At 47.7% G+C, this 27,492-nt stretch overlaps 1 protein-coding gene and 1 long non-coding RNA gene across 3 annotated transcripts in view; both read left to right on the top strand.

Annotated features, from left to right (window-relative positions):
* Positions 1 to 27,492, top strand: part of LOC137480180 (uncharacterized) — a 222,304-nt gene that overhangs the window by 31,156 nt on the left and 163,656 nt on the right. The gene's annotated exons all lie outside the window — the stretch shown is intronic.
* Positions 1,230 to 18,183, top strand: CLDN18 (claudin 18). 2 transcript variants are annotated; one of them, XM_068201144.1, is made up of 5 exons: positions 1,230 to 1,843; positions 13,798 to 13,962; positions 15,484 to 15,589; positions 15,939 to 16,049; positions 17,285 to 18,183. In XM_068201144.1, exons 1-5 carry the CDS (start codon positions 1,624 to 1,626, stop codon positions 17,460 to 17,462), a joined length of 780 nt encoding a protein of 259 aa, XP_068057245.1. In that variant the 5' UTR covers positions 1,230 to 1,623; the 3' UTR covers positions 17,463 to 18,183. The 2 variants fall into 2 exon arrangements, with proteins under 2 accessions (XP_068057245.1, XP_068057244.1); XM_068201143.1 differs by lacking the exon at positions 1,230 to 1,843 and adding an exon at positions 9,323 to 9,761.

The raw sequence follows: 27,492 nt of genomic DNA, 5'->3' as shown, positions 1-27,492 counted from the left end.
TTGGACTTGTCTTTTCCTTGGCTGGTGTTTAATATTGGGCATTAATTTAATGAATGATGTGTAACAAACATCAGTATTAGACACAACATTTTTGGAATTGATAATTGAGGCTCTGGGATTTTAAGTGAGAGTGACATTTCTGTTGGAGCTTCATGAGTAGAGCTGCTCTGCTTTAGACATGGGAACAGACTGGGCGACTTTCCACCGTCCCTTGCTTGGTTCTCTCAAAAAGGTGCAGGACCAAAATAATCTCTGGGAGATTTTGCTCCCACAATAGGTTGGATCTTCCTCAGAAGCAGCATTACAGGGAAGTCCTCAAGGCATTGAGGCCAAGCATCTGGAAGAGACTCCAGGGTCCTTGAGCAAGGGTGAATTCAGCCAGGTGACAGAGGTCCACTCCTTCATACTTCCTCCCGACCTTCCACTTTCACCACCTAAGTGTCACCCCACTGAGCTCCAATTCTGAAGGTCCCTCCTTGACCCCTCCATACGCTCTGTCTATCTGGCACTGCTGAAACAGGGCGCCTTATCTCCTCTTCTGCACATTCCTTGTTCCTCTCCAACCACAGACGGGTTGGTACCTGTGGGAAACTGGGCTAGGAAGAAAGCAGTGAGTGATGGAGCAGAATGGGCAAACAAGGCATTACCCCACAGAGGCATTTTCTGCAATAAGGCCAGGTTTCTTAGGGTGCTCTGGTCTTACAGCCGGTCTGCTCTGCCATCCTCCTTTGTCCATGGAAACAAGTCCAAATTCCTATTTGGATGAGTGGTATAAAACAATAATAAATGAGGATATGCAGCTTTATCTATGTTTCCCCTTGGTCCTCCCACAACAAACTGCAGGTTCACACCTTTCACTCTTCAGCAAGTGCTGCCTTTCCTGTGGTCTCCCAGCCCAAGCTTCTTGAGGTATGCCCAAACGCCCATTGCTACAAGATTCCCTTTTTTATACATTAACCTTGGCTTAAATGTTTTGGTTGAGCCAGATGGAGCCATGCTAATAAATCATGGAATCATTTGGGTTGGAAAAGCCCTCTAAGATCAAGTCCAACTGTTCCCTTAGCACTCCCAGGTCAGTCATGTCCCCAGGTGCCACATCCACACATCTGTGACATCCTACCAGGGATGGGGACTCCTCACTTCCCTGGGCAATGCTTGACAACCCATCCCATGAAGGAATTTTTTCTAATATCCAATCTGAACCTCTCCACTTGGCTCAAAAGCGTCATCCTTGCCAGGAAAGGATTAGGCTCTCCATAATTTTTATGTTTCATCTGATTTAAGCCCCTCTGTGCTTGGTCTCCTGAGGTGCCCTGGTGTTCCTGTGGAAGCTCTCCAGAGGGACCCACTGGTCCCGTCCGGCCGTGCCTCTGCCTGGAGGGAGAAGGTAAACAGAGAGCGAGCTGGAACAAATGGCTCTTGGTACCGAGCGAGGAAATTATCTCACCGAAACAGATAAAGGCAAGGGGAGGTTTGCGTGGTGCACCCAGAGCTCTCTTGACTGCTGGCGTGACGTAGGCAGTGCCTCCAGCTAAAAGTCCCTGGTGCCCTGGCTGCCTGCCCCAGACCCAGCTTGTGGAGGCTTGCACGCGCCCAGGACCTGGCTCCCGTGCGCCTGGCACCATGTCGGTGACAATCTGCCAGTCCATGGGCTTTGTGGTGTCCGCCCTGGGCATCGGGGGCATCATCGCCTCCACGTGCATGGACCAGTGGAGCACCCAGGACCTGTACAACAACCCAGTGACAGCCGTCTTCAACTACCAGGGCCTCTGGCGTACCTGTGTCCGGGAGAGCTCCGGCTTCACCGAGTGCCGCGGCTACTTCACCATCCTGGGGCTGCCAGGTAGGGCCTGATGGTGCCAGGAAAGAGGTGGGAGGGGGTGGGACACAATCTCTGTGTGGGGAGTGGTGGATTTTCAGTGGGCAGCCCAAATTTCAGCCAAAGAGGACCCCGGGTTCTCACCCTGTTTGGAAAACAAGTCACTGGAGATACCTCAAGACAAGCCCCCTCCCATGGCCAAGCCAAGGTTCAGCAAAACTCGTTATGGGTAATTATGCATCCTGAGGTGTTGTCCAGGCTGCTCAGTGCGGAGATTTGTCCTCTGTGCTGTGGGTGTCTCTGGCTCAGATTCCTGCCCCAGCTGTGTGGCTGTGTGTGGCTTTCCACCAGAAGCCACTAATAGTCTTGTCACTGGAGAAGATCCTTTCCTAAGAGGATATGTCACAGTTCAGCTCACTGTATTTCTATTTGGGCTAACACTACCAGGCTGGATTTCTCCCTAATTCTCCTTTGGTTCCAGTTTTTTCTGCCACGGGAATAATTCCCGTCCTGGTTGTGGCCCAGAGTATCTCGGGGTGCAAACAATTAGGTTACAACAGGATTATCTGGGGTTTCTTCTTGCCTTAATACAGTGAGAAAAAAGGCACTTAGACTCATATACCCATCTGGCCTCTGTGCTTTGATACAGCCAGAATGGAGGGAAGAAACCAATTATATCAGGAAATCACGGCAGAACTTCTGCAAAATGGCATTTCCAAAACACACAGAAAAGGGCATTGTGCACAAAAATTACTTCTCTCAAGAGAAGGCACAAATCAAACCAGTATAACCCAGTGTGGCTGTGGCCTCAGACACCAGCTGTGGAGGTGTTTCATCCCCTGCCGAAGAATGACATCCAAAGAAGGGTGTTTGTGCAGGGCTGGCATTCACACACTGCTCTCCCAGTCAGCAAAGCTGAACAGCTTCTCCAAGAGAAAACTTAGGGAGCAAAGGGCAGGACAGGTTGGTAAAACCCACTGGGTTAATGGTTGGACTTGATCTTAGAGGTCTTTTCTAACCTTAATGATTTTAGAAAGAGATTAAATTTACCATGTGAGGAGTAAATTGAGGTGTAAAAACCAAACCCTCCCCATACAGATGCTCCGACAAGACACTGCAGTTCTTCCAGTTCTTGCAGCTCTTCCTCAGTTCTTCTGCACAAAAAGCTTAAAATCACAAAAACTAACTCTACAAAAGAAGCAATTAACCTTTTCAAGTGTTCGGGTCTGGGAACTACTCTAATCTTTGAAGAAATCAGAATACTTGAGATTTGAGGAGTTTTGTTCTTTCACACCTTTGTCACTGACCTCAGTCCCTACAGAAAAAAGCAGAAAATGAGGGGTGGTTTCTTAGCAATTCCAAAACTTCCAGACTGGTGTCTGTTGGGTGGGTATTAATATTCTAAAATGGGAATATTGAGGGGATGGATTTCCTTCATTAGCAGGATTTTCCTGGATTTAGAGGGGCTGCTGTAAATCAGTGTGTCCATGCCCCTGCCCACAGAAGGGGATGGAACCAGGTGGTCCCTAAAGTCCCTTCCAACACAAACTATCCTGGGTTTCTGTGTTTCCATCATTCCTCAGATCCATCTCATAAGCTCTGTGGATCCCTCCCAGCCATAAACAGAAATGGGCATCCTATCCTAAATATTGGGGTTTCTGATGAAGCCCTCATCTTAGAGTGGAATTCCCACTTGTGTTTGCCAGGTTTATTGCTGTCGCCTACAAAAAGGGATATAAAAAAGCACAAGGAATAAAGGACAGCCATAAAAAATAAAGGTCGTGGATGCCTGAGCTCCCAGAGTTGCTGTCCTCACCCTCAGTGGTGTTGGGGAGATGGCGTGGGCTCAGTGTGAGGGAATATGAATATTTATGTGCTTTGTCCCAAATGATCCTTTTCATGACCAGTGCTATCAGTGCTGCCCTACAAAATGAGGTGGAATTTTTCCCTTTCTTTATAATGAACTGGGCTTGTTCTTCTGTAGTCACCCCCCTCCCTGCTCCCGTTTTTTGTCCTGTTATAGATTGTCTGACACTTCCAGTCTCTGGAGAAGCTGGAGCAAAGCCTCACGTCCCACTGCTATGCTTTATGGATTGGCTCTGCCTCCTATGGGCATTTCTTCCCACCCACTACCAGCAAAGGTGGCACCCCAGTCAGAGAAGGGGGAAATGATGCTAAAAATCCTATTATTAATTTGTTCAGATACTATTTAAGTGCATCATCCCCATGTTTATTTTAAGTGTGTGGCACCTTGATCCCCATGAAACCCCCCTCACACACTACCCCAGAGTTAATGGTTTGTCAGCATTTCCATTATCAACCCCTATTTATTATCCTGACAATGGCAATTTATATTGGGAACAATAGTGCCAGAGTGAATAAAAATAATAGGACTCTGGCAAAGCAGCGAGGTGACCCGAGCACATCGAGGAAGTTTTGGGTTCCAAGGTTTTTTTCACCTCAATCCCTCACTCCCACAGCAAAGATTAAACTTGTCTTGCCCATCATCTATCTTCAATTTAGCTGGGAATTTTAATTTCAAATAGATTGAGGGAAAATCAAGATAATAGATAGAAATGAGAAATTACCCAGGCAGTTTATGGCTCTGGCTGCTCAGCTATAAACAGTCGCTCTCTGGTGAAATGTGGCACTGGAGGATTGGACGTATTTGTTCTGATTTTGCTTTCTCCTGTTATTTTTTGCTCCCTGCTTTGGTGTGAGATGGTCTGGAGGACATAGTTGGAAACTGAGAACACAAATAAGGGATAAATAGCAAGAATTGAGCTGGGCAATGCTGGTAGTTTCACCTTGTGTGGTGATTATAAGGTGATATCTGCTCAGAGAAGAATTTTGCAGTTTCTCCCAACTTTGCTAAGCTACAATTGCAGGGGCAGTGATTTCCCTGGTGTCTGTGTCGGTGTCTTTTTTTCCACACCTATTCAGGGAACCTTCTTCAGCAATTTTTCTGAGGACATTTCACCTTCAGGTCCAAAGCGCTTTTAACCCCTTCAGAAGGGCTGAGATATCTCTCTGCTGTGGACCAAAGGGTTGTTGGCTTGAAATGGGAGAATATTCTTGCTTTTCCAATGGCAAACTTTGACAGTCTGAGAGCAACTTGTTCAACTTCTCCAAATGATAAAAATGCCCATGTTCTTAGAGTGCTCAGAGGGAAAAGAGCCCATGGGGATGCAACCACAACTGCCCAGATTTTCCATAAATTTCAATTTGGCTGGTGCAGGGTAGCAGCAGTGCATAGATGTTTCCTGAGGAGAATTCATCTGTAGGAAACATCAACATTGGCTTCTCTGGATTTTTCCCTTCTGTATTGATGCTCTGACGAAGTTTTCTTTCATTTCATACAACCCACAACCATTTTGTGGCATAACCATAGCAAATAACCAGATTTTGGAGACAAGGCAGCCATTGGCCAAGGCGACAGCATCTCTGCTCCCTGGAACTGTTCCATGCACAAAGTTTGTAGGGATGGGAATGGGAATGGGATGTGCTAATTGCCATGTCATGATTCCCCACCAGTGATGGCCAGGGCAAAGTCTCTTTCAAGGTCTGTTTCCTGCTTGAAGTCCTTTCACCCAGCCAGGTCAGCTCTGAATTTTGAAACATCTGCAGGCAACTGCTGTAACCTGCTTAAGTCTTTTTAGGTCAAGTTTTGGAAGCAGAAGGATTTAGGTGGTCCAGTAGGCTGGAGATTTGATATATCCTACCAGGGGAGGAGGTGGCAGGGAGCTGAGTACATGTGTCACATTTATTGCTTTGTGCCTTTACACCATGAAAGGATGAGAGACAAGGAAAAAAAAATCCTAAGGGATTTGATATGAGGACCAGAAGAGGAAGGAGCAAGGCTGGGGAGATTTGGGGCTGGGCTACAGCTCATAGATGTGTCGGCAAGTTCAGCCTCATGCACCCCAGGGACCTCCTGAGGTCCCTACTGAGGGACCTCAGAGCACCCTCTTGACCCCCCGCAGTGGTGTGGATCTGAGCTGGGATGGGGTCCTTCCATGACCCACTTCCCTGGCTGAATTCCAGAAAGGCCATTCAGCCCTTCTTATTGTGGACCACACTCATGAAGACTAAGGTGGTCCCGACAATGGAGGGGCAGGAAGAGAAGGGTGGGTTTGCTTAGTCTGGGCCTGAGCAAGCTGGGCTGGTGTGAGCAGCTGGCAGGGTGTGAGCAGTGTTTGCAAATTTGAGAGCAAACATGAGCTGGAGGTGATTTTTGTGGGAGAGGCGGCGATAACATTCAGGAGCTGCCTGGGCCCAGGGACCGGTTTTGAGATAACACAGAGTCAACGCCTGGAGAGATAAAGCAACTATGAGCTGGAATAAAGGGGCACAGGGGAGCGGCCACAAAGCCCCCTTTTTTCCTCATTTGGGTAAGCCACTGGAGCTGTCCCAATGCTCAGTGGGAGCCCTGTTCTCTGCTCCTTGGTGAGCTGCAGCCTCATCATTCCCCTTCCTCAGACACAGCTCAGCATTTCCACATGGATTGGGAAACCCTCTGGCCAAGCATTCAGCTGCTGGAGACAATCCACAGATTGCTTGGAGAGAGATTCCCATCCTTCAACCAATCCTGGCTGTGGTCATCTCCATGGAGTGGCTGGAAATGATCATCAGGTTGTGGTGAAGATGCTCAGGCTTGCTCCACAGCTTTTGTCTCACCCAACCTCTTCTTGGGTTGTGCTCTGAGCCAAGAGTTAAGATGAAACTCTGAGGGGATCTTCTGTTATATGGGCAAATGGGATGAATGTATTTTTCCATATCATGGGCAGCTCAGAAACAACCATTAAAAATAAGCTTAAAATATGAATATTTGAGAACGGCAAAGGAAATGTGCTGGGGAAGGGTTGGGAAGGAAACAAGTTCAGATTTTGTCTCCAGAACTCTTCTTCAAGCATCCACTGAGGAAGATGTGGGAGTTTTGAATTCCTATTCTTTCAAGTATGTTCTAGTCAGAGCAGGAGAAATGGCAATGGGATGGCTGGAGGTCACTTCAGCCAATACTTTTAGGGATGAGCAAACAGAAGCCTCCCAAACCACAACAATTCTTCAAAGATGACAACATGTGGAGTGCTGAGCATGGCTGGGTGTTTAACTCTTAACTGAGGACTGCAGCATGACCATCAGCAGCAAAATTCCTTCCTTGGCTCCATTTTTGGGGACAGCATATGAGTGGGGTATGTCCAGCCTTGTGTTGGTTTCTCTTCTTTGGAGACATGATTCCATCTGGCCCTGCAAATCAAAGCCAGGCTGGTTCTCCTGGACTTTCCTGCACACCTGGAGATTTTGATTATGTTTTTTGACTGCTCCACCATTGCTCTGGGGTTTTGATGTCCCTGAGTAAGAGCCATGGTGAGAAACAGCATCTCCATCCACAGGGGAAAATTCCATTCTGAAGGAAAGGTTACTGAGGTGGCAGGCTGGACATGGCTGTCTTTCCAATAGGTGTCTGGGGGGGATCAGCAGAGCTTGGGGTGTGAGACACTGGAGAAGGAGAAGAAAAGGTCCCCATTGGTTTGAAGAGCAGCTCCTGCTGCATGCAGCTGGAACCAGCAGCCAGGTTGGAGGAAGGAGTGGTGTGTCCCCTCCCACCAAAGCAGATGTGGATATAGGGATGGAAGGGCCACCACCACTGATAGTCCTGCAACTACCCACATGTCCAACTGAGCAGAAAAAAACACAATCATTTAAAAGGTGGCAGAAGTGTTTGGGGAAAAAAAAAAAGCTGGAAAAAATATGTTCACCCATTTAATTCTCAGACATTTAATTCTCCCTCATTGCTTCCCTTTTCCTCCCCAGGGGTTATTTTTACAGTTATTTTTATGTTTTTTATTTTATGACCAGTCTATGGGTTCATTTCTCTGTGCACTGTTGCATGCACTTGGGAATAGGGGTTATGTCTCAAAGGAATATCGCTCCCTGTGACGTGTTCTGGCAAGGTTCAGCCCAGAAAAAGGGATGTGGGCTCTTGCCACTAGATGGCCAGAAACAAGGCGAGTCCTGGGGCATGGGAAGGACAGGAGTCATCCTGGAGAGCTGCTGAGGAGCATCAGGGCTTTGATAAAACCAGATTTTCTAGACTGGGACACAGTTCTGGCTATGGGACCAGAAGGGATAGGATGGAGAACTGACCACATTTTAGTATTTTTTGTCCTTCTATCTTCCAGGTCCTTCTTATCCCTAGTTGATGTCTCAGCTTCTAAGTATTCTCCAGCACTGATCTATCACAGATCATTATCCAAAATGAGGAATTCCCTCATCATTCCTTATCATTCACAGAGGATGAGCAGCTCTTTGCCACCTCTGGCTCTTGAGGGTTCTCTTTCATGGTTTTTATTCACTTTATTATTTTTGCTGGCAACTTTAGATAGGTCAGAACTGACCCTTCCTGTGATACAAGCTTGCAAAAATGAGTGAAAATGATGACATTTGAATAAAGCTGATAGAAGCAAAGACATCTTGTGCCAGACCCGAGAGGGCTGTGATTTCCACCAGACATGGAATTGTGCTCTGGCTGCCCCAGCAGAGCCTCACAAGCCAAGGGATGTCCTGGATGGTTGTTCTCCAGAAGGCAGGAGCAATATCCAAGGTGTAATAACCCCACTGTAGCTCCTCATGGACACAAATAAGCCTTTCCTCTCTTCCTGGTGGCTTTCACATGGCTTCACATCCAGGTGCTGTTGTGGATGGTGCCTGTGGTATGGACAGTTTAAAGCAGGAATTTGCTTCTAGGTCAGGACTGAAGTAAATTGTTTGGAGGGAGATACTGGATGAGAATGGATGAGTGTAAAGCCTGGAACATTCTTGTACCTCACTGACTCCATTGACAGAGTGGCACAGTGGATTTATGTTGCTTCCATGAGCCCAGCCCGCCTCTCCACTGTGATAACGAATTTCCCACTTTTTACATCCCCCATCCCTTTCCCAGGACCATCCCTCCAGTCAACACGGACATGCACCCCCTCAGAAAGGCCATTTCCCAGTGCTCCCTGTGCTCTCCTCCCTCCCACATGGGTTTCAGTGTGTCCTCGTGATGGCAGTGGGGATGTGGGTGGGTGGAGAACAGGGCTGGAGGAGCTTTGCTGGATTAGTTTGGGGCTCTTGGCTTGGTGCCCTGGGTTGTGCTATGGTCAGCATCCAGTGGAAGTTCAGTGATGGCCGAGGGCACTGCAAGGAGCAGCCACATCCCTGGGCTGGGCTGGTGGCCCCACATCTCTGACAGAGCCCTGTGTCTCATTGTGCCTCTTGTGAGGACACCTCCATGGGGGACAGATTGTCTGGTGGCATCAACAGAGGGATGGGGAGGTGGTGGCCTGGGGCAGGTGCTGAATTCCCCTGGGGACATGGTCTTTGCCCCATGACAAGCAAGCAGGAGAGGCCCAATGAGCAGCAAAGGGTTTCAGGGGGCTGGCCAAGCCCCAAGTGGGTTACCCAACACCCGGCAGAGCGTGGCTGCTTAAACGTGGAAGGACAAGCACTTCAAAAGGACAAAAGCTCCTATCTCCAAGCCCTGCCGCCACAAACCTCCCCGGCAGCGAGAGTGAAACTGGACTATCTTGCAAAAACACTTTGAGCAAACAGCGCTCAGTGGAAAGCATCTGATAAGAGCAGCTGCACTGCTGGTGGCTCAGGCAAGAGGACTCTGGTGCCCCATTAGGACTGCAGCTCCCTCGGGGCCGTGCCACCTCCGCTCTCCGGGGACGCACCATGTCCACCACCATCTGCCAGGTGATGGGGTTCCTCGTGTCATCGCTGGGCATTGCGGGGACCATCATGGCGACGGCAATGGACACATGGAGCACACAGGACCTGTATGACAACCCGGTCACGGCCGTGTTCCAGTACCAGGGGTTGTGGAGGAGCTGCGTGCGGCAGAGCTCCGGCTTCACGGAGTGTCGGCCATATTTCACTATCCTTGGGCTGCCAGGTAGGGGCAAAAACACTCCAGGTGTCACCCAGGGGCTCTCCTGGAGCTCTGCACAGTTTTCATCTGAAAGGAGGAGCAGGAATCTTAAAGCACTTTGCGAGGAATAACATTTCCAGTGTTACGTTATGAGCATAAAAACAGGAGCATATTTGTTGCCAAAATGATTTTTGTGATGGGGGTTATTGGTGGGGGTTACAACCTGGAGCACATGTGGGGGATCTCTGGGTGAGCATCATGGGTTCAGCACCACTGCTGGCATAAAACAGCACAGCTCCACTGAGTTGAGGAGAGTGAGGCTGTTTAACCCTCTAGGTATTGTCCCTTGGAATGGAAACACAAGGAACAGGGCTGTATGGAACTGTGCTGTGTCATAGGATAATGGAAATAATTGAAATGTACTGTTTTTCCAAAGATAGAACTGGAATGGGAGAAATCTGCTTGTGAGAGGTGCATGTAGGAAGGGCACAAAGGGGAAAGGTGTGTTCAGTCACTGCCCATCCTGGGCAGTGTTAGTACCAACAGAAGCAGAGTGCAGAGGTGTATGGCTGTCCTGCTTGCTGCTAATGTTCCCAAAAGAGCCGTTTTTCCCACCCCACTGCATGTGAGGGTATTCCAGTGCTCTCAGCCCAGCAGTAAGCTTGGCCCTGGGAGTGTTTCTCACTCCTGGTACATGATCACAAAAAGGTCCAAGCAAACACTGCTGTGCACAGGCCTTTTGCAACTCTTGATCCAAGTGTGATGTGGATTCCAGTCCTGTATCCTCAGGGATGCCATCCTCAGGGATGCCCTCAACCTTCATTGAGGACCCGTGACTCTCTGAGGGGTGCCATAGAATAAATGTGTCTCTCTGTACCCAGAGAGGATTGCCTGGCAATCCTTCAGGATTGTCAGGTAAATTCCTTCCCATTTGGAAGAGCAAACCTGATATTTAGAGTCACCTCTCCCATGGGAATATTTCTTTTAAAGACTAAAAATTAGATTTCTTTTAAAGACTAAAAATTAGATTTCTTTTAAAGACTAAAAATTAGATTTATCCAATTATCTCTACAAAATGTTGACCGCTATCTCTTCATAATGCCACGGGCAGGTGACTGTGTTTTAAATGAGCCATGAGAAAATGGGAACCATAATTTTGATCGCAATTTATACCAATCAGGATTTTACTTTTTCAGTTATTTTTAACTAATATGGCAATGAAGAAATGTGCAAAGCACTCACAGACAATTTATGTTGTTAGAGATATCCTGTCAGAATTATCTTTATGAATCCATTTAATTGATAAATTCCTTCAAACATACAGAAAAAATGTCCCTGCTGGAATTTGCCTAACTTAAACACCTACCTAATTTTCCTAAAATTTCTATATCCTATCAATCTTTACTGGTCACAAAGTCAGATTCCACCTTTTTATTATGTATTAGCAACAGAAATGCAGGTGATGGTCATTTAAATTACTTGAAATTGTTTTACCTCATTCACGTCCTACCACTCACATAGGGGAGGAAGATGACTATCCAGTTTCCCTTTCCTCTGGAAAACAGGGATGCAGGCTGTGGTTTCACATCACTGGCATTTATTTTGGTGAAGAAGCTGTTTCTGTTGGTGCTTTTGCTATTCCCTTGTTATGGAACACCAGCCCTTGTATGGAAGCCAGGTTATTCTCCCTCACACAAAAGGTGTGTGTGAAAGGCAGGTTTGTAACTCCAGGGCTGTTTGCTTCCTACTGCTCTTGATACCACTTTTCCTTAGTCTCCCACTTTGTTTGTCTAAGCCCTTCCACTCCTTCCTCCAAGCAGAGGTCATTCACCTTTGGAAAAGCAGCTCTTTTCGAAGGACTTTCAATGGATGCCAAAATTCCCTTGAAACTGCAGCGCTGCCTTTCCAAACAGCTCCCACTTCAAGTCCCATGAGCCAAGTGGAGTGGTTTTCGTGCCACAGCAGAAACAACTTCTTTCTCCTTTCCATCTCTTAGTCGAGATGGTGCGTAACTGTCTCATGGAGGCAGAAATGGCTGCTGATGGTTGTCTGACATTTTTTCTGTCATGTCCTGCTGTGCTCCTCTCCCTCCCCTTTCCAACAGCTCCTTTCAATGGAGATTCATGACAGTGCTCCAGCAAAAGTGGAACATCCTTGGCTGCTTGGCTTGGCCCTGCCTGTTGTGTCCTTCCATGGGCACTCAAGGCACTGGGAACATCTCTCCTGAGAACCAATAAACTCTCTGTGGGATCTTTGTTTTGGGTTACTGCTTGAAGGGTTGAAAGCACCCCAGTGATGATGCCCAGGAACCTGCAGGACACACCCAGGAACAAGGTGTGGTGGGTGTCTTGTGACAGTGTCACCCACTGTCTTGGGGACAAGGAGCTTCCACCATGATCCATGGTCTTGGATTATCGGCCTCTCCTGCCTGCCTTGAAACAAAGCGTTTGCAAAGAAACTTTGGTGGTTGCAAAGACAAACGAAGATTGAAATTTCCTCCTCTTTCTGCTTCCCACCAGGTGCTGCGGAACAACCTCTGAGGGCTGATAAGGCGTATCCGCCATTCCCTGATGGATCATAACTAATGAGCTCCTACCTGGGGGCTGATGAATGGGAGATTGAAAATCCCCGGCTCGTTAGCACTCGTTATCAGCTGATAAGGGCAAATTGAGTCATAAGAGCTGAGGCAGTGGGACTGCTGGATGGGAGAAGGTGGTGTATTCACGGCCTGTGGAATGGCAGCCCGCCTGCTTCCGTGTGCGCCGCGGTGCCAGCGCGGTTCTGCTCCGCTTCCTGACACCCCAAAGGGCTGGAGAGCCACCCCGGCACCCAGAACCCTCCTGGGAAGGGTTTACAAACCCTTCTCCCAACCTGTGCAAGGGCTCTGTGCTCCCCTGCACCCTTGGGCACTGCAGTCACCTAGCAAAGGGGAGACAGACAGGGCAGAGAAGTCCCTGGGGCTGTGGAATGTGTTTACCACCTATTTCACTCCATCATGAGCCCACTTTCTCTCCCCTGAAGAGGGGAAATCATGCTTGCGGAGCATCAAAGCCAGACCCAGGTTTGTGTGAGCATGTGGCAGGATAAGGAAAGGCTGCAAAGTGTCCCAACCAAATCCCAACAGCCCTTGAAATACTTCCCAGCACCCCTTCCAGGGCTCTGCTGTCTTCCTGTCTCTGCCAGGGACTTGTGCACAAGTGGGGAGGGGAAGTGTCTGGAAAAAGAAGGTATATGTGCCACCTTATTAGAGAATCACATTGGTATTCAAGTGGGTACTCTTTCCCCCACCACTTCTCCAGTTTTAAAGGTGCAAGTTTCCCTTTGCTTCTTCTTTTACTTTTCTACTTCACCCAAGAGGAGTCTAAAAGGTTTTTGCCTCCTTCAGACCTCCGCTCCCATGGGCATGACTCACCAGCATTCCCAGCTCATGGCACGCTGCTGCACAAATTCAGCATGGGGTATTTGTATGTTTTATTCATGAACATGGACAGAGTTATCCAGGACTGATGTTCCAAACAACCCTGGGAAGGATATGGTGAGGGAGATGGTTGCCAAAGCTTTGATGCTCTCTCCTTCTGTCTGTGTAATATTTGTCAAGGTGATTTTCCTCTTTTCCATGTGCTTTACTGGGAAGCAGGAATATGCAGAACTGCATTTTGAGTCACGCAGTAGTTGGAAATATCCTGGATAGGTGGGTGGAGCTGTCTGCTTCCATTGCTGACTGGGGAGGAAAGAAGAGCCCTTTCTCAACCACTGTGGTTATGGAACAATCCATGCTTATCCCAGCTCCTCACTAACACTTCTCCATGAATTTCACGACTGCTGCTATTGCACATTTCTAAAAAAATACTGCCTAAATCATCAAATTCCTTGGGAAGTTAAGTCAAACAGCCGTACTTCCAGAGGTGCCCCAGATAATGTGGAGCAGATCCAGTGCCCATTTTCCAAGGTTTCCTGCTTTAATATTTCTATTTTCAGACAGAGGCAATCTTTGAAAATCCCCCAGACTGACAAATCCCATTTCAGCCACTCAGCGAGGCTTGTGCTGTTTCTTTTGCAGCGATGTTCCAGGCTGTGAGGGCCCTCATGATCGTGGGGATTGTCCTGGGAATCCTTGGCCTCCTCGTGTGCATTTTTGCTCTGAAATGCATCCGGATTGGGAGCATGGAGGATACTGCCAAAGCCAACATGACCCTGACCTCCGGCATCATGTTCATCATTGCTGGTAAGTGGGAACTGTTGTGTCTTCCACGTGGAAGGCTTTGCATTTCCCTGGAACTGAGAACTGGGCATGTCTTGGGGCATTTCTGAAGTTAGTGGCATTGTCCTCCAGCCTGATTTCCTGGGGTCAAGTGGTTTTTACCTCTGATTAGGGAACAAAAATATCTCTGGAAACCAGAAGGTTGTATGGACAAAACATGGAAGGCTGAAAAAACATCCCACAGATGGAAAAGGAAGTATATATCTTGATTTGTTTTATATATGTTGTTGCCATATATTATTATAGCCTTTATTTATATTGAATATTTTTTTCAGTTTCAGTCTTTATCCATTATAATTTTAGGAAGATTCCCGGGGTTGTTGTAGCATGGTTTGTAGCATGGTTTGTAGGTTTTAAATACCAGCCTGCAAGGCTGCAGGAATGCCCAGCTTCCTCAAAAGGGCAAATGCTTAATACATCACTTACATGTTTTCCTACATTATTTTTGAGATAAGAGTCAAACAACATCTATATCCTAACAAAAGGAAGGAGAATGTCCCTATTTAAAATCCTTCAAATCTCAATGCTTAACTTTTGCTGGGATATGAGACATTCAACACAACTTCAAAAAGTATAAGCTGGAAAGAGGAAACTACCTTCTGCCATACAGCTTTAATTTTGTATTTTACATCTATCATTTTAGAGTCATGGAATGGGTTGGGTTGGAAGGACCTTAAAAATCATCCAGTTCCACCACTGCCATGGGCAGGGACAACTTCCACTGGACCAGGGCTCCAAGCCCCATCCAACCTGGCCTTGGACACTGTGGAAGGAAGAGCAAAGCAAAACTGTCATGTGAGGGTTTTCTGCCAAAAGTTCTAGACTTCAGCTCTTCTGGACACCCCAGCTCCTATCTATCCTTGGTCTTTAAGGTTCCTTCCAACCCAAATTAGTCTGTGATTCCATTTTCAAGTGTTCTGTGAATTTCTCTGCTGAGGAAAACCAAAGGTTGACATTGCTGCCAGGATTGTCAGGGATGGCCATCCCAGACATCCCCTGTTTGGATGAATGGAAGGAGTTCCCACCTCCTGGGGCTGGTCTTCCACATCTGGTGATAAACAGGCTGTGAACCAAAGACATCTCCTCTTTCACATGACAGAAAGTGTGTTTTCCCATTAAAACACATCTGTCAGGGAATTTTTGGTCTGTGTTTTTCATTGTAAAATAAATGTTTAAAATGAACTACTGGGTATTTTGTACAATGACCTGTTTGTTAAACTCATTTGTGTGACAAAACACACCAGGAGAAAGATTCCTGCTGGTCTGACTTGGGAGTGTGTTGTGCAATATTGCATTCCTGATGTTGCATAGTAAATGCAAGGAAAACCTGGAAGAAAAGTGTAATACATTGTGGGTCCCCCTTTGTGCTGAAGGCTACAGAGAAGTGTCTCACCCACCTTTCCAGAGGTGTGAGATGCTTCCCTGAGGCTCCAGGTGACTTCTTGCACTGTGTGGCTCTCAGTCTGTCCTTCTGTCCCCTCTCAGGCCTGTGTGCCATCACTGGAGTGTCCGTGTTTGCCAACATGCTGGTCACAAACTTCTGGATGTCCACCACCAACATGTACCAGGGAATGCAGAACGTCCAGAACAGGTGGGTGATCAGCTGGCTCTGCGTGCTACACCGTGGAAATCTCCCTCAGAGCTGCTGTGGAAGGATTGGCAAACTCTGGGAGGATGTTGGGATGGTTGCAGGCCCTGGAAGATTATTCTTAGGAGATAGAGTCTGGGCTGGAGATAAGCAAATGGGCTGGGATGTCTCTATTCTTACAGCTCAAGAATGAGATAGGGAGGCTCTTGTGGTTCAGACTGCAGGTGGGACTTCTGGGGACTTCTGGGTACAACTGCAGGGCCAGAGGGAGTGTTCTGTGCCAGTGTTCAGTGTGTCTGGGCAGCAGCAGACAGGACCTGTCACACCCTAACCAGCCACGCCTCTTTTGCAGGTACACCTTTGGCTCTGCCCTCTTTGTCGGATGGGTGGCAGGGGGCCTGGCCCTCGTGGGAGGCATCATGATGTGCCTTGCTTGCAAAGGGCTCATTCCAGAAGAATCCCGGTAAGCTGAGCTGGGTGGACATGGGAAGGTATTGCAGGAAACCTGGGTGCCCAGATGTCCCACAGCAGCCCAGGATGTGTGGATGTGTGACACCCCTGTCACAACAGTGGTTTTGGAAACACAGAGTCCTTTAGGCTGGAAAAGCACTTTAAGATCAGAGTCCAGCCATTAATTCAGCACTGCCAAGGCCACCACTACCTGGAGTCCATGATTAGTGAGCTGCCCACCGTGGGTCCAAAGAGAGCATTTGCCCTCCCTGATCCTGTGACTCACACTTGAACAGAGAGGACATGAGAACCGACCTCAAAATGTGACATTTGCACTGTGCTGGTAGATTCAGGCCCATGAATTGCAGGTTGCACAGCAGATCATTAGGAGGAGTAGATTGTATCAGCTGAGCCATGATTTACATGGAATTGCAGAATTCCAGAGCGGTTTGGGTTGGGAAGGACCTAAAGTCCTTTGCATTCTATAGACCAGGTAGATCCTGGTAGATACCTTCTATTGTAAAATGTAGGTGAACTTAGTGGGAAGAAATAATGTTTGACTTTAGTTTAGAAGGTTGAATGATTTCTTTGTTATAACTATGTTAAAATATATTAATATACTATATAAAAGAAGATACTAAAACTATAAACTTGTTCTAACTACTATATCTAGCTCCTTCACAACTTGTGACCTTTTCTTGAGACACTAGACACAGGTGGATTTGATTGGCCATTATTTTCAAACAATTCTCACCAGAATCCAATCAAGTAATCACCCTAGGTAAACAATTCTCTAAACACATTCTACATGGGAAAAACAAGGAGTAGAAATAGAAATTGTTTTCTCTTTCTTTCTCTCTGTGCACCTCTATGAAAAATCCTGAGAGAGAGAGAAATGTGCTTATCACAAACTTGCATAGACCAGGTAGATCCAAGCCTTGTCCAGCCTGGCCTGGAACACTTCCAGGGATGGTGTAACATCACCAGGAATTTGTACCCCAACATATCCAGTTATTGCAGGTAGGTCCATCACTCCACAAATGGTTTGTTTAAGGGAAAGAAAGTGTAAGTTTATGAAAGAACCTGAAAGGGACTTGCAGCTTTCCATGGATGGTGTGCTGAGGTCTCTGAGTGCCTCCAAGTGATGACACAGCACAGAGTTCCCTAAAATCCACCATGAGCACAGGGTGCAATGTTGGGCAGTCACAGCCCCTGCAGAGGCTGATGTTTCTCTTGTGTCTCTTCCAGCTACAAAGCCGTGTCCTACAATGCCTCGGGCCGGAACATCTCCTACAGGACGGGGCCCTACAAGGTTGGCTCAGGGTATGAAGCTGACCCAAAGACCAGGAAGGGTGTGGGATATGAAGAAGCTCCTCGAAGTGAGGATGGGAGACGCCCATACCCCTCGAAATACGACTATGTCTAGCAGACCTTCTGGCCTTCAGTTGTGCTATCAGAGATTTTTAACTTCACAAGCAAAAAGTGCAGCAAACCTAGCAGTCTGTAAATAGGATTGTGTTTTCCAGTAGGTTTTCTCTACTCTGAGGTTGCATCTTTGTTGTGAACATCAGTTTTACTTGACTGCCCGTTAGTATTAACAGCACCAGGAAGTCTGTGACCAAAGTAATGCCTTGTGGTGCTCTCAGAGTAGAATACTTTGCTCCCATTTTCTGTATAAACTGATATCCAGGAGCAGTGCCTTGTGCCCTTTCTTAATTGCTCAAATAGTGAAAATTCCCCTTTGATAATAGCTATGTATTTGAAGTAAATTCTGTTGTGTCCCCTTGGCTGTGCCCAAAGCAAACAGAGCCTGTGGTCAGGGCATTTTCCTCCCTGGTGACTTCTCTGCCCAGTCCCACCTTTGCTTTGCTGGCTGTAGTCTAACACTGATCTGCTCTGATATTTAATCTGATTTCTGTTACTTAGACGTTTGCTGGAGCCTGTGATAGCAAAGTGTATTTATTTCTTCAGATCTCTCCAGGGAATGTGCATAATCCATTGTTATTCCTGCACTAATAGCTCCCAACCTCCATGTGCCACCGGTGTTCCCACAGATGTCATCTTTAATGGAGCCAGGAGAATTTCTCATTTAGAATTAATTAGAGTTACCTTTGGAGCAGGAATCCCAGGGAGCATTAGATGTGTAACTCCATACTGACATCAGGACTTCCCTGTGGTAATTCTCCCCCCAGTGATGGGAAAATTAACTCCATAGTGGAACGTTGCCTCCTCCAGCCAGTCCTTCAGAGAGGGAGTTTATTTGAAGGGGGAAGAGGGAGATATGTCAGAACTTTTGTGGGAAGAGAGAGCTGTGAGCTCTTAGCAGGTCCTCCCACCTAGCCCCAGAACACATCCTAAAAAACTCTAGACAATGCCTATGAATAGAAAAAAGGGATAAGTTAGAGAGAAAAAAAAGGTTTTCTGCAGTGGGCTTGAGTACCACTCCTCAGGATTACGAGTTCTCTGAAGGAATTCAGTTCAGGCAAAATTGTTTTGGTGAAATGCTGGTGTTCCCCGAGTGTTTGATATCTTGGAGGGATCAGAATCTAGGGCTGAACATTTCTGCAGAGTTGGACCTTTGGAAGGTCAAGTTACCACCAGTTGAGCTGGCATCTCTGGTGGCTCCGAGGATTAGAGGGATCAGGCTGTGCTCCCAGTGAGCACAAACTGCATCCCCGTCCTCCCCATGTCAAACAGTGCTCCACAAACCTTTGTTTCCATAACCACCAGCTTTCCACCACCACATGGAGGCAAATGCCCAGCACAGGTCCAGGAGATTCTGGGGAAGGTCAACAAGAGGAGGAGGGGACACCTGGCAGGTGGTTGGAGGAAACAACCACCATGCAGAGGGGTGGGAAGAGCTTCTAGCCAACAGCAGCTCAGGCTGGATGTTGGCCACCAGGGATAAACCCCTGCGGGATGTCAGTACTGACCCTCCCTTTTGTTCCAGCAAAGAACTTGTTTTAAGGACTTGTTTTTAAAAGAGAAGACTTTATTTTGCAGAGGTAGATCCTGTTCTATTTTAAAAACATGGCCACTCTTTTCCATAGTTTGTATCTCTCAGTATAAACTTAGATTTTCTGCCTTTTTTTTGCCTGCTGGATTTTTTTTGCTTGTTTGTTTTGTTGGTTGTTGTTTTCTTTTTTTTTTTTTTTTTTTTTTTACGTGAATATTAAAAAAAGAGAAAGTCTTAAAGACCGGAATCACGGTTTCCAGATGTTCTCTTCTTGTCAAACTCATCAGCTCCAACCTTCCTGCTCAGCCAAAGCCCCCCAGGTTGTGTTCTACATGTTCTTGGGAGAAGTTTGGACACAGATGGGTGGTTGAGGGAAAAAGAAAAGTTTTGGGTGTTTTATTTCCTTATAAACATCACATGATGAGAGAAAATATTAGACAATCAGGTTAATAATTTTTAGGGGACTCCAAATCAGTGATGTGTTGAAGTCAGAGACTGTTGGTGGGCTTGCTGAGCAGTAGAGTGCAGCAAGTTTCAGGGTAGAGATTAAACACTTCTAAACACTTCATTGCTCTTAGGAGGGCAGAAAAATTGTGGGTATGTTCTCAGCCTCCACTGGAAAGGGGCTGAAAAGCCCAGGAATGTTTAATTTAGATAGGAAACACATAAGTGGTGCTGAGGGAAAGGTACACAGGGGAAAGCGAAAGGCAGGAAAACACCCAGAAAAATTCGAAATGCAGGTTTACGGCCGAGTTAGAACTAAAAAAAAATTCCCAAGGAAACAGCTTTGAAAGTTACATTTTATTTTTCTGCTACACAAATGATGTGACAAAGTCCCCGAGCCAGCTATCTCCCAGTCACACTTTGATGTGTGCAGGTGTGTAGATGACAAGATTAGGGGCAGAAGCCTTATGGGGAGCTGAGAGAGAGCTGTATCCAGGAATTCCTGCCCGCACTGGGCTCCTAATCTCCCAGCATCAGTTTTCATTTCCTTGCCTCGGCCGAAAACTCGCAGGATGAAATATTTTAATGCAGTGAACTCCGCTGAAAAAAATCCCATTCCGGAGCAGAGAATCATTTATTTATGAGCCTGGATGTGGCGTAACTACACTTGGTGTTACAGCTGCTCCTGTGTTTGTGGCCCTAAGGGACCTTATCTTGTTCTCAGCACCACGGAAGGTGGTGAACATCATTGTTGGGAATGACAGCACTGGGAGAATCCGCAGCCACAGCCATGGAACTGCAGCTCCTGCTGCAGGGAGAACTCGGAGTTTGGACTTGGAGCTGCTGGAGAAAGTCCAGGGGAAGCACCAGGGTGATCAGAGGGATGGAGCAGCTCTGCTGGGAGGAAAGGCTGGGAGAGCTGGGATTGTTCTGCCTGGAGTAGAGACCAGGGGTGACCTCATTGTGGCCTTCCAGTGCCTGAAGGAGCTGACAGGAGACATGGAGAGAGGTTATTTGCAATAGACTGGAGTGACAGGACAAGGGGTAATGACTTCAAACTGAAAAAGGGGAGATTAGGTTGGTTGTACAGAAGAAATTCTTCCCTGTGAGGGTGCTGAGGCCCTGAGACCCCACAGGGTGCCCAGAGAAGCTGTGGCTGCCCCTGGATCCCTGGAAGTGTCCAAGGCCAGATTGGATGGGGCTTGGAGCAACCTGGGACAGTGGGAGGTGTCCCTGCCCATGGCAGGGGGTGGGACCAAATGAACCTTAAGGTCCCTTCCAACCCAAACCATTCCTTTATTCTGTGATTCCTTGTCTTGAACACAGATGGAAGTATCACTTTTTCAGCTGAGCTGATGTCTCCTCTAAGTTCTGAAAGTAAAATTACCTCCTTGGGAAATCTCTGTGTCTTTGAGGCCAAAGTTCCCTTTTCCAAGCTTTCCTCTGCAGCCCAGCAGGCTAAAAAACCATAATTGTGATACCCAAATTGTTTTTTGGACTTAGAGATCCAGAAGGTCACCCTGAGGATGACCCAATGCCTTGGTGACAGCTCATCGTGTCTCAGTGCTGTTATGTGAAGGACACAAACCCCTGAGCCACATCCACAGCCAGTGCAAAGGGAAAGGGGACACTTGCCCAGGTGCTACCTGGGGACCATCCTGCGGCCACCCACCTCAAACACAACCTCTGCCCCCCATGCCATGCATTGCAGGGAGACCTTTCATCCTCAAGGATGTGAATTTGGGCTCTGAGATCCATCACATGGGGCTGGAGCTGCTGGAAGGAGCAGCACGTGTGGAGCACACAGTGCTGGACCAAATCCATCCTGTCTGGCTGTGGGCTGAGAGGAGCAGTTCCATATTTGCTGGGCTGAACTGGGCTTGCTGGTTTGACCAATTGCACAGCAGCAAGGAGCTTTGGATCTCTGGAGTTTCTTGGCTGAGTAAAGCCTGGAAAAAAACAGATCCCACAGGCTGCAGAACGTGGCCCTGTGAGTAAATCCAGTGTTTCCAGCTGCTGTTCCTGGTGAGGGAGGGAAGAGAAACCTTTTATTTTGCCTTTATTGACCATAATCTGCAAGGGATGGATTTGGTAGCACTTGTAAAACCAAGGGAGATGAGTCAGGGAACTCATGAACAGTTGTTGGGGGTTTTGTTTCCATAAATTTGATTGTCCTCCTGAAAATGCATTTCCTGTTCAGATGAGCTAATTAAATCTAGGCTTGTCTAAAAAAGCTGAGCCTGCAAAGGCTGGATGCATTATCTGACAGCTCTGAACAGGTTCTTTCTAAGCCCCTGCAACATCTGGAGTGTGTGAGAGCATGCTGGATTTGCATGGAGTTTGACCAAGGGACAAACTGGAGCTACAAATTGGACTAGGAGATAAGAACTCTCCTGAAATCTATATGCAATTAAAAGCCCAATCGTCCTCCCTATAGTGACAAGGTTATTGCTTTTATAGAGTTGAACAGAGATGAATGAGTCTATGGATTAATGGCACTAAGATTTATGACACTGTGCTTGCCCCAAATATTATGGGAGAATAGCTCTCTGGGTGAGATATTCCAGCTGAATAAATTTGATAGGATTTTTGTTTTCCTTTATTATTTTTTTTTCAGCTTTGGGAGAGCTGTACTGCATTCAGAGCTTGTTAGTGCTGTGGGTTGAATATTTACTGATATTCCCTTGTGTATTGATGATTTATAAAAGTATTGCCAGTAACAGGAGCTCATGAAGAAAAAGTCGTTGGGAAAAACAAAATCCACAAACCCTCTGATTTGTGTGATTTCTCCTGCATTTAATTGGCCAGATCTTTATCTTGCTGGCTCTGGGCTTGTTTTACTGTTCCCAGAGACTCCAGAGAGGATAAAGCCAAAGGAGTCACTTCTGGCAGGAGAAATGAGGTGGCAGCAGCTGGTGGAGACCATGGAAAAGCCTCTGTGCTGTGCTGAGCTAAATACTTAAAAAATTAGGAGGAGGCAAATAAAAACCTGTGGAAATTTAAGGGGAGCAGTTTGGAAGGGATGGGGTTACACACCCAAGGCAGGGCAGAGGGATGAGGACTGAGGGAAAACCATGCCCAGGGAAAACCAGGGGTGTGGGACAGGCCCTGCTCCTCCAAATCCCACCAGGATGCAAGGATTGCATCATCCATCACTTAACAAAACTTTGGGAGTGTTTTAAGCCAGGTTGTAGAGGGCTTGGAGCAACCTGGTTTAGAGGAAGATGTTCCTGGGGGTGGAACAAGATGGGCTTTAAGGTCCCTTCCAACCCAAACCACCCTGGGATTTTCTGACTTTGAGGCAAAGCCTCTGGGGGTGAGCAGCAAGGACAGGGATGTGTTTCCCAGCCTATGGGCTGAGCCTGACCCACCACCCTGCACCACCTGCGAGCCCTGGGCCGGCAGGGCCCAGCAACAGCATGGATTTGATGCCAGCTTCCCATGGAACATGCTGGCTCAAGATGCGCGATGTGGAACAGAACCTCTTTTTCCACATCTCGACTGCCTCCCTGGTCAAGATGATGAATGCCACCTTCCTCTTGGCACAAGGCTCTCAGCTATTTCTGGACTTTCCCAAACTTATAAGTTTTTCCCCACTTTTCCACCACCATTTGGACTTGGTGTTTGAAGCTCACCAAAAGCACCTCAGGCAGGAAAACTGCTGGGAAAACCAACAGAAAAGCAATTCTTGCACTTGCTGGCAGCTGAATGAGCAGGCACCTGCCTTGGCACCAGGTTTGCCACGTTGACAAGGCAGAACAGCTCCTGCTTTCTGCCCTTTTCCTGTCTGTTTGCTCTCTGGGGCAGGAATTTGTTTTCCCATTAGTTTTGGATGGTGACAGCACCAGTGGCCAGCCAGGGTTTCCTGTCAGCCCCTCCATGGAACAAATTCTCAGTGCCACCTGGAGCTTTCTACGGGTTTTTCTGCTTATTTGTGAACAGTTGTGCGTAAAACTTGTTGTTTTTTTCCCTACAGGAATTAAGTTTGTTCACCTTGTTCTGCTCAGCCCTACTCGGGTGTGTTCTGCTTCCTAATATAAAAACCCACCTGGAAATGTGGGAAATAGGGAAGGGTAAGAGTCTGAACCAGAAGTGGAATGGGTTGGAAAAGAGAAGAGGAATTGAGTGCCAGTTTCCCTGTTACATCTTCCCAAATTTCATACTTTGCAGAGAACAAGATCATAAATGCACTGCTAGAAATGTCAAAAATACAGAAAGAATGAGGAAAATGAACTTAATTTATACAGGTGAGTTTTGGAAGGGGTCAAGCTGACATTGTCATGTCCACGGTGCAGAGTCATCCTTGGGGCTGAATTTCCCACTGATTCCAGAAGGAAAGGAGGGAGGTCACAGCAGCTGGGGCTGGGTTCTCTCTCCAAGTGAATTCAGGCCAGGTTCCTCCTGCAGCAGAAAATGAGGCTTCTACCATCACCTTCTGGAGCTTTGGCAGAGAGGAGAGTGAGGAAAGAGGAGAATGAGGAGAAGGAAAGCTCCTAAAGAATCAAGAATCCACACACGATTGTGTCCAGTGTGGAGAGCTGCCCCCAGCCTGTGGGATGCCACATCCCATGGGAAGAGTGTCGTGCCTATGCCCCAGGGATGTCCAGGAAGAGCTGCTGAGGCTCCAGAGCTCCTGGCACTATCAGCCCCTGTTACTGCTCAAGTGTGTGAAGAAAGGAGGGGAGAAATCACGCCTAGGAAAGATTTCTAGGATTTTTCCTCCTTGGTGACTGACCAGGCAGGTCCCAAACCTCGGGAGAACCCCAGCACTGGGGCCTTCCCAAAAGGAGAGCCCAGAGCAGCCCTGGGGGTCTGCAGAGCGGCTGCTGCTCGTTCCTGGTCCTGTGGCACCATCCAGTGGCTGCTGGCAGAGCGTTGCCACTTCCTTGTCCCCAGCATGTGTCCCCTCCCCAGCATAGCTGATCCACAGGGAGGGGCTCCAGGTCACTGCTGCCAGATTTGGAGAGGCAGATTTGCTGGAGAGATCCTAAAAAGCAAGTCCAAAACTCGGAGCCAAGAGGGACAAACACCCTCGTTGCACCAGGACACCACACAGGAGACCATTCCTCTACTTCCATGGCTTGAAAATTGTCCCCAACCGTCATTTTTATTTTGAATTTGCTGATGAATTTATTTCTAATTTTTCCAGACAAAGGCCTGGAATTTCATTTTCATTGCAAAAAGGAAAAATAAATCTCATTGTTTGTGCCACACCTTCCTTGGGTAAAATCTTTGTAATTTTTTTTTTTTTGTGTAAGAAGCAATTTAATTCTGACACTGCCACCACTGTAATTACACCAGTTTTCCCCATAAACTGAGGTTGTTTTAAAACCTCTTTTAGTAATTCCCTTACGTCACTCCAACTATCTCTAGGTTAGTTCCAGAGAGCCTTTCCCAAGTTACTGTTTTGCTCCCAATTGCATGAATAATAATTTTTTTTTTTCCCCAAAAAAGGGTGAATGGACAAACATGAGGGAAAGGACAGATGTGTGCAGCTGGATGAAGGGCCAAGGGCCACGTCTGCGGCTGTAAGTTTGAATTCCCTGTGCCCAAACTCTTCCCTGTGGCCCTGCTGATGGGCAGGAGCTGGGAAGAAGGTACCACGTGGTCCTTCTATTTATTATTTTAATGTAAATGCCTTGCTGAGCTCACACAGTGGGCAGAGTTTCCCCCACAGGGTGATCTCTGTTACCTGGCATCCAGGGTTTTTCCAGGACCAGTGTGGATGTGGCTGTGATCCCGTGCCACATTCCCCCTGCTCAGGTCCATCACATCCACTGACCACACACACCTGGCTGCTGGGATCTCCAACACTTCCCACTTGTGCCTTGTCTGTGTTCAGTATTGCTTTGCTTGAGCTTAAAACCTATCCCTGAGCTTAAAACCTCCCTCTGAGCTTAAAACCTCCCCTTGAGCTTAAAACCTACTCCTCTTGAGCTTAAATCCTACTCCTCTTGCTCCTGGGTCAAACAACGCACTCTTCTTCCTCACCTGCTCTTGAGTTCCTCTTCTTCTCTGCTGCCACCTCCTTCTCAGCCTAAGTTGTTCCTTCTCTGCATTTCTGCTCAGTTTCTCCAAGTTTTTATTTTACACCTTTATCACTTTTGTTTCCAAACCCCAAGACAATTTCTTCATCCCCTTGCCTAAGGTTCTGGGAAGGGAATAAGAAGTGAAAGCACAGTGGGAAATTCCATGTTTGTCCCCAGTCCCATACAGTGGGTACAAGCTCTCAGGCTGCTTTGGTTTGTTGTTTGGGTAATCCCAAATGGGCAGGGAGTCCCCAGGAAAGCCCTTTTCCAAAGAAACCCTTCTGGGGTGTCACATCACCCAGCACCTGAGAACTTCCAGAGGTGTTTGGGCAGCACTTGGAATACCCAGGGCCAGGACACTGCCTGGAGACCAGAAGGACCTGGTGGGACTCACTTCCACCATGGAACAAGTCCTGGGTGGGGGTTTCTGACTTTGGAGGACCTGGTGGGACTCACTTCCACCATGGAACAAGTCCTGGGTAGGGGTTTCTGGCTTTGGAGGTCTGGAGGGTGCTCCAGGGAGTGCCAGCAGGGCTGTGGAGCAGGCTGTGCTCCAAGGAGCAGCTTTGGGGATCAGCTCTGCTGCAGCTGGTGTCCCCATAGGCTGTGACCCTCCCAGGGACCTGGGGGCTTTGGGATTTGAGCTGGGATAGAGTAAGGAAATCCCCATGTCCTGCTAGGCCTGTGGGCCCACATGACATGGGGTTATGTAGGAAAAGGGGTGAAAAGGGATTTGCAAGCACTGCCAGAGGTGTATTTCCCCCTTCTCGGGTTTGGGAAGCAGTGTTTTTTTCTGAATACTGCAGGTCAGCCCACATGGGATCAATATGCAGAGAGCAACTGCAGAGATTGCACCAGCCCAGTGTCCTTTTCTGGGGCATTTCAGGGGGCATTTCTGGGGCATCACTCACTGGGTCAGGGCACAGCATCCCATGGCTGTGGGTACAGGTCTCCCAGTCCTTGTGTTTAGAGGACACGATGTCCCCTCACTTGGAATGAGGGAGAGCTGTGGAGGCAAAACTTCCCTGGGCCTCTTACAGTGCCTGCTTTTCCCATCCCTGCTGGACCAGCTCATCCCTCTGATGCCTCAGGTTTTAGCTTTTATATTTTTCAGATTCTGTGCTGCTTTAGTGTGTGGGTCTGAGCTTCATGTTAGGGGATGGTGAGCTCTCTTCACAGAGCGGGGAGACAAAACAATTCCTTCTCCAGCTGGGGACCAAGGACAAATGATCCAAATCTCAGGCCTAAGAGCACAAACAACATGGGCTGAAGAAGGAAAAACAAGAAGGATGGGACTTCATAACCTGAAGCTATAACTGGACAATTAACTCCAATATGGAAATGGACCAGAGTTTATAAAAGTGAGAGACCCTGTGACTGGTCATCCACTTTGTGACCATTTTGGGTTCACCTGGGGTGTAGCCCTGGCTGGGCTCTTGTGCTGCCCAAGGTGCATCCATTGAGGCCTTTTAATAAATCCCTGCTTTATTCTTTAGCTCTGTCTAGTCTCTGCTCTAGGTCAGCCTGCACAAGGCATCATCTCAGGTGGAGGAGAGCAGGGAATTTGTCATCCTTGGGCTGCTGCTGATGCCTCACCAGAGCCTGGAGTCTCTTGCAGGTCCAAGTGGAAATTATCTTCACAACCTGAGGCAGATGAGCCTGGCATTGTCATCCCCCAGGACAAGGCACAAGCCCTCAGCAGCAGCACACATCTCTCAGAGCATCCTTCGAGCTCCAAGCCTTGTCCAAATCCCAGACAAGATCCCTGACACCCATCATTTCCCAGCCACACCTATCCCAAGATACAGCCCATGTTTGCTTTAGGAAAGGACTGCTGAAGAGTCAGTTTTGGGAATTTTCAGGCTGTGGGGTATGTGCAGCATTTTCTCCGGGGAGGTATTTACAGCTGGAGGGAGTTTGGTGACCAGGAATGTCCTGGGAATGTAAAATATGAGAAATGAAGGGGGGGGGGGGGGAGTGTGGGTCTGGCTTTGGGCACCTCTGATGCCTCCCACATCCCCTCAGCA

The sequence above is a fragment of the Anomalospiza imberbis genome, chromosome 10 (genome assembly GCF_031753505.1).
Source record: "Anomalospiza imberbis isolate Cuckoo-Finch-1a 21T00152 chromosome 10, ASM3175350v1, whole genome shotgun sequence".
NCBI lineage: Eukaryota > Metazoa > Chordata > Aves > Passeriformes > Viduidae > Anomalospiza > Anomalospiza imberbis.
The sequence above is the reverse complement of the archived record's forward strand: the minus strand, read 5'-3'. Positions and strand labels throughout refer to the sequence as shown.

Coding starts and splice junctions, on each gene's coding strand:
- CLDN18 (XM_068201144.1), top strand. CDS start 1,624: ATGTCGGTGACAATCTGCCAGTCCATGGGCTTTGTGGTGTCCGCCCTG. Junction 15,590..15,938: donor ATGCAGAACGTCCAGAACAG/GTGGGTGATCAG, acceptor CCTCTTTTGCAG/GTACACCTTTGGCTCTGCCC. Junction 16,050..17,284: donor CTCATTCCAGAAGAATCCCG/GTAAGCTGAGCT, acceptor TGTCTCTTCCAG/CTACAAAGCCGTGTCCTACA.